Genomic DNA, 6,749 nt, shown 5'->3' on the forward strand with positions numbered 1-6,749 from the left:
TGATAACAAATAGACCAATACAATTGAAGGAGCTTAAGCCTTACATCAAACAAAGCTCAAAAGTTTAATTGAGCCAAGTCTTAATACACCCAAGGAGACACACAACTTATAATTTACACAGCCGACAATTCTATCAATCTCGCAATAAAATTCATGACAGATTAACTTAGAATGGTTGCAGGTTGTAGGGCAGATACTAACAATTCTAAAACCCGAAAGAGCTGACTTCCACAACTGGATTCTGAGACATATGATCCTCAAGCCTAGATTTACAATCACTGTGAAAGGATGCCATTGATCTTTGACGAGAAACAAATGCCACTCTAAACTGTTCGATCCCTTGTTTGAGACTCTTTCTTTTTTGTACCTCAGACTTGTATCTCTCCAACAACATATCTCTCTCTTCTGATACTAACCTTAGATTTTGGCTGGATTTAAATACTTTATCAAGCAAGGTTTCCCTATCTTGTTGCAGAACCTGTAATTCTCTCTCAAGGTCAAGGTAACTTGAATTTGACTCTTCCAGAACCTGTTTAAAATGATCATGATCCTTTTCAAGGCTTATGTATTTGTCTCTGAATGTGTTGATTTCATTGCTCAATTTCTCATTCCAACAAGCGAAATCTTCCCCAAACTCAAGACCCTTTACCAAAGAAAAAGGAAATGTAACTAATTCAGAGATCCTCCTAATAGTTATCAAACAATAAGATTATAAGAAACCATGCATTCTACGGTACCCTCATCTTTCCCAACAACAGCAACCTACTGACTTTCAATATTATCAATTTATCATGTAATGCCCAACAGTTGGTTCGTTCATGCATAAAAACTTTATTACTCCATAATCTTTCCTTGGTGAAACTCATTATAAATATCAACAACATATGAGTATTAAATTAATTTTGCAACATGATATGATAATTTTGACAATAAACAGTTCAGAACTCTGGAAGTGACTTTTCTTTCATTTATCCCTATAACTTTGTGATTTAGTAATAAACATGAGATAAATTTGACAATAGAGTAATGAATGAACAGTTTGTAGAGAGGATAATACAGGCATAAAGTTAGATGCTTAGATCAAAAGTCTGGAAAGAAATATAGTGTAGCCTAATGTCAAGGTAAGGAGTAGCACAAAAAATAATGAGTAAAATCTGGACAATATTAGCCTAGAAACTACCTTATAATCAGAGCCGCATTGTCTGGTTGTCGATTCTTTCTCCATTGTTGTTTGTGCATCTGATGATGCCAACAATGCAACAGAATTGTTTAATCTATCACAAAGAATTTTACACTGCTCTTGCAGTATAGAGGTATCCGTGCTGAAAGTTTGATAACCATCTACAGCCATTCTGCAGTGAGTTTCCAATGTTGAAAAAAGATTTGAGCCAATCTCAGTCATGCAGGTTAGCAAGATATTTGCAAACGATTTTTCATCATCAACAGAACGCTGCAAAAATCTCAAAGGTTACAGTTAGACTCAAGCCGGATGGAGTCACTTCACATATAAATTTGTATATGTAGAGCATTGTGATATCAGTATACCTGCATAACAGATAAGACATCATTATATATGTCTTTACAAGTTGTCACAGAATCAAACAGCATTTGAGGGATTTCTCTTGTCAATTTGGCCTCCTCCCGAAGTTCCGTGATCTCTTTGGTTAAATTATTATTCAACAAGACCTGATCTCTGTGATTTTTCTGCAAATACATCATACATGTAGATATGAATCTAAAAAAGAATAAAAATCTTTAAGAGTATGTATATAAGTCTAGTTCCTAAATGTAATTCGGATTCACAAACCAAAAGAGCAACTAATTCTAGAAAAGTGGATACATATAATAACTTCAAACAATGATTTGCAGCAGATACATTATAATGTAAGTAATGTAGGCACTAAGTGAAGTTCATGTGAGCAACAAGGATAAATTTCACCAACTAACCTCAAGTTCGTCTTTCTCTTTAGTTGCAATTTCCATTTGCTTTCTGAGGTTCTGAATCTCGTGCTCGTAACGACCTTTTGAGAAAGCCTGATAAAAATAATTTTTAATTTGTTATATGTATCTTACAAAGCAAAAACCTTTTAATTTAAACATATCTTACAAAGCAATTAACTTCAAGAGATCCCAAACAGTCGATACCAACTCAATTTACATGAACCTTAGTTTCACTCTATCGCCATCAATCTCTTCACTGTTAAGAGTCAAGTGTACTAGAGCAATGACACATTTTATCTATATTTGTAAAATGAGAATTACTGCTAAATTCTGACAACAAAATGAGACAGAAAATTTTTTATCTTCCCACATTCTCACATCTTCAGTTACTTTACAATTTCTTATAACTACCCTTTCAAGTTTCTACCCTTATTATTTCTACTCCGTGTATTAGATTTTTATAAACCCACCTTCATTTCTTCATTTTGAAGTTTTTATTATATGTATCTCACAAAATATACCACATTCCCACCCACTCTCTCTACTTAATTTTTTTTATCATTTCTTGCACCAACTTACCTTTCTACTTTTTCAAAAGGTGGTTACGAGCACGAGATTCAGAACCTCAGAAATAAGTTACTATTATTGGATTCTAGGATTTGTTGGGATACGACATTAAGAATGTTAAAAACTACTCAAAGGACACCACTAAGCTTCAAGAATGAATCTTACAGGACTAATGCCATCAGAAGACAGGGACCGAACTTTAATTGCTGGAGTCATACAAATTGAATCAAGGTCGGCTACATATCCTTTATTCATCTTCATCCATGCATCTTCGTCTGCCACATCATTGAATGCATCCGGAAGGGGGCTAGCATCAGAATCAGACACTCTGGCATAATTTGATCGTCGGACAACATAAGATTTGGGAGCTTCTTTGAAGCCAGGGGTACTGAAAGCTTCTTCTTGCCGCATATGCTGGCTATTAATGCTCCTCTCCCCCATTCCTTGACCTGATAAACTTTGGTGCTACAATAAGCAAAGAAAAACAAATCTCAGATGGAAGGCTATTTAAAAAATGGTTTGGTAATTCTATTGTCTCAAGCACACCTGAGTAGTGTTGCTCTTTCGCTCACTGTCTGAAAAGTTCACCATATTACTGAGGTTGTTAATTTTAATTTGTTGCTCTTTGATGTGCAAATCCCTTTGTCTTTGAAGCTTTCTCTCCTCTTCAAGCTCCATGGCAAGCTTTTCGTGCTCTAGTTCATACTAATAAGAGAATGATAAATGAATACCTCAACTTTATTTTTTTAGCAAAGGGATAGAACAAGTACAAGAGACTACTCAACGAGAGATACTGCACCTTAAGCAAGTCATTCCGCAATTTCAATATTTCTTGTTCCATAACAACAGCTTGAGATCCCTAAACAAGAGAATATTAATTAGGTATATAATGAGCCACAAGCCCACAAAAGTCAAGGTTAGCAAATAAACTAACCTGAAGTTTTTGGCGTAGTTCCTCTATTTCCAAAGTTTGACGCTTCAACAACGCCGCATCAGTCAAGATCTAATACAAAAATTATTGATCGGCAGGCCATCATCAATTGTATACATGAACGGCAAATAATAGACCCTTTACTTTCATCAAAAAAATGGTTCCAAAACAAAACATTGATAAAAATGAAAATTTAGCCATCACACACTAATAAGGAGTAAAACAACTGGATTTGTTAACAGCAGGCGTAAGTGCTAAAAATAATTAGTAGAAAGACTAATTAACTATCTGCAAAGTAACAAGAGATATGCATATGTTCTTATACTGTCAGAATCAGTGCTTTGACGTTTGTAAGTTAGTACAGGCCCCTACACCAAATAATTCCCTTTTCTGATGATTAAGTAGATAAATTCCCATATGAATACAGATTCACTTCTGTCTCGAAAATATTTAGTTCATCTACAAGTTCAACTCTTTATTTAGTTAACGCAGTAGCCAACACATATTTAAATATTGAGTGAGATCAAATATGTTCCTCAATGGTGTCAAAGAGCAAAAAAAAACCAAGCAAGAGTGTAACAAACCTCATTCACTTGCGCACAATTAGTAACACGTTTAGCTCTGTTAGCAAACTGAAGAGTGCCCCTAGTTTCTTCAACATGAACCTAACCATTTAAAGGCATCAAAGTCAAACACCTCAAAATAATCTTAATGCACTAATTCAAATCAACTGGTCTTAAAGCGAGCAAACCTCTTCAGGTGCTACTGTGCAGATAATTGAAGTTTTAGCATTGCCACCAAGTGAAAACTGGAGAATGCGAGTCAGCTTACTGTCACGATAAGGAATATGTCCCCTGCCAAACCCATAAATATGTGTGAGACTGTGAGTGACTTAACCATTGAGATCAAATTAATGCCAGTGAGTTATAAACCTTTGCTTAGCTCCTTCACTGAGCTTGTTGATGACATTGCCAAGAACCATCAGGCTCTTGTTAATGTGTTTTCCTTCCTTTAATCTAACTCCATCAGCACCAGTTTTTGCAATTCTCTCAGACCCCGCCAGATCCACCAAATTCTAAATTTTATTGAACAAAAGAAGCATATTAAAACCCATAACACTGAAAAAAGGAAAGTGATATACGAAGTATGTATAAATGATAGAAAGAAATAACAAACCAAAGCAGAAACACGGATAGCATCTGAACTTGAACCATCCATCTCTTTAGTCTTACTTTCTATGACCTTTAAATGGAACAACAAACAGTTACAAAAGCTCGCAAATTACTAATAAAGCTCAAATCAGATTACAGCATTGAGAAACTACCATTCTAAAGATTGTGTGTGACCTGCTACTTCGTACGTTCATATTTGTTTCACCAAAATGTCTATTGACTGCATCATTCAATTCAGAAATCAAGCATTAGAATTTTTGTTACAATTCACTAAATATAACTCGAGTGCATATTGCAGCAAGGCTAAATAAACCTTCTCCTGCTTCGAGAAGCTTGTGCACTTGCTCAGCTTCACTCACAATTTCTTCTCTAAGGCCAGCAACAAAAACGCCACGCTACAATCAAATCACAATTAGTGAACCTTTCTCACTTGAAACTGAAAATGAAATAGCATAGGCTACTAAATTTACCTCCAAACTTTCATGGATCTGCAGCTTCTGGTTATTAACCATCAAAAGATCATTGATTTCTTCATTATAAATTTCCATGTATGACACACGAATCAAAAACTCTCTCTCATCATGCTGAAAACAATAGTAATCTTGTAGCTTAGACAATCAACTACGAAATTATCGCAGTACTATGAGGTCTATGTCGTAATGAGGATCAACCAAGGCAAAGACCAGAATTTCACCTTTGTTATCATGTCAAAAACGTCTTTGACAGCCCGGTGAATGATCCCGGGATTGTTTTCAGAACCATTCATGGTGAATGTCTTTCCACTACTAGTTTGCCCATATGCAAAAACAGTGCCTACAATGCACTCAAACATACAAATTATAAGAAACAAATAACTACCCTGCACAACATAATCATCATTAATCAACAACAAAAATTACAATCATACTTTATGACTGAAATCTAACAGAAAACTGCAAAAATTATAATTGAAATCAACTAAATTAAATCATCCTTTTATAATCAATCAATTTTCAACAAAAAAAAATAAATAAATAAATAAATAAAATAAAATAAAATAAATTGATTTTCATAATTGAAATCAACAGAAAAACAACAATCAGCCTTTATTATAAATTTATAATCAATTTTACAAATTACGGCAAGAATATTCGATTTAATGCTAGAAAATTGCTACAACTAGCATGTTAAAAAGGAAAAAACAAACCGTTAAATCCTTCAACTGCGGCATTAATAATATCCTTAGTAAGAAGCTCATAAACCCTAGAATTTGGGCAAGATTGATCAAAAACATGATCTGTAAAAAGAAACCAGAGAAAATCAAGAAATATTCAAATTAAGAATGAATTAATTAAAAAATAGGAAGAAAAAGTGAAACAAAATTTCAAACCGAAGGTAAAGGCGACGCCGGAAATGGGTGTGCCAGAAGACTTGTGAAGAGAAATGCGATTATCATCAATATTCCAGAAGGTTCCATTAAAGGATTCTTGAGTTACTGGAGGTCTCACTCTTACTGCAACACAAATCTTCTCCATTTTTTCTCCCTTTTAATTTTTTGCTCAATAAATTTATTTTCCGTTGCAATGGAGTGAGAGTTTATTTGAATTGAAATAAGAGAGGGATTTCCTGGGCGGGCTTTGGTAGGTACTCCGTACTTCTATGTTTTGAATTAGATAAAGTAACATCAATACCCCTATCAAATTCAATCTTTTGTACTCTATATTAAAGTAATCCTCATAATTATCCCTATTGTACACATGGGATTACTTGATAAAAAAGGAAAATTTAAATTTTGGTACCTCAAAAATGGGGGTAATTAAATTTTGGTACCCATTTAAAATTTTATTTTAAATTAGTACCTCAAAAATGACTAAAATATAGGTATCAGTACCTCGTTAGCATTCTGTCAACTTTGCCGTTAGTGGGTCCCAGCTACCAAACTTCCCTCCCTTTATTCTTTCTCTCTCTTCGATTCTAATTGAATTCCCTCCATTATACTCTCTCTCTCTCTCTATTTGCCCTGTTCATCCATAATCAAAGCTCTCAACCATATGCAATTACTCCATTGTCCAAATTCAACCACAATTACTTTCTCTCTCCCCTGTCAATTGCAAGGCTGTAAATTTTTTTGCCTTTTTTTTCATTGTACCTCTTCAATT

General features: G+C 34.3%; 1 protein-coding gene across 1 annotated transcript; it reads right to left on the minus strand.

The window, feature by feature from the left end:
- On the minus strand, positions 1-6,264 carry LOC110695548 (kinesin-like protein KIN-7N). Its single transcript, XM_021872766.1, has 18 exons — positions 5,981-6,264; positions 5,798-5,887; positions 5,306-5,424; positions 5,082-5,195; positions 4,925-5,006; positions 4,764-4,831; positions 4,616-4,681; positions 4,372-4,514; positions 4,191-4,293; positions 4,024-4,104; positions 3,443-3,511; positions 3,308-3,367; positions 3,055-3,213; positions 2,674-2,973; positions 1,948-2,034; positions 1,546-1,704; positions 1,181-1,450; positions 1-643 (listed from the first exon to the last, which is right to left on the minus strand). Exons 1-18 carry the CDS (start codon positions 6,123-6,125, stop codon positions 206-208), a joined length of 2,553 nt encoding a protein of 850 aa, XP_021728458.1. The 5' UTR covers positions 6,126-6,264; the 3' UTR covers positions 1-205.
- Positions 6,265-6,749: the final 485 nt, after the last annotated feature.

The sequence above is a fragment of the Chenopodium quinoa genome, unplaced genomic scaffold, assembly GCF_001683475.1.
Source record: "Chenopodium quinoa cultivar QQ74 unplaced genomic scaffold, ASM168347v1, whole genome shotgun sequence".
NCBI classification, from domain to species: Eukaryota; Viridiplantae; Streptophyta; class Magnoliopsida; order Caryophyllales; family Amaranthaceae; genus Chenopodium; species Chenopodium quinoa.

What these genes read in the sequence shown, in the direction of transcription:
- LOC110695548 (XM_021872766.1), bottom strand. Translation starts at nt 6,125, where the DNA reads ATGGAGAAGATTTGTGTTGCAGTAAGAGTGAGACCTCCAGTAACTCAA. An exon ending in TTTTTGACATGATAACAAAG is followed by an intron (nt 5,196 to 5,305) that starts GTGAAATTCTGG and finishes TATTGTTTTCAG; the next exon opens with CATGATGAGAGAGAGTTTTT. An exon ending in TGCGGAATGACTTGCTTAAG is followed by an intron (nt 3,214 to 3,307) that starts GTGCAGTATCTC and finishes TTCTCTTATTAG; the next exon opens with TATGAACTAGAGCACGAAAA.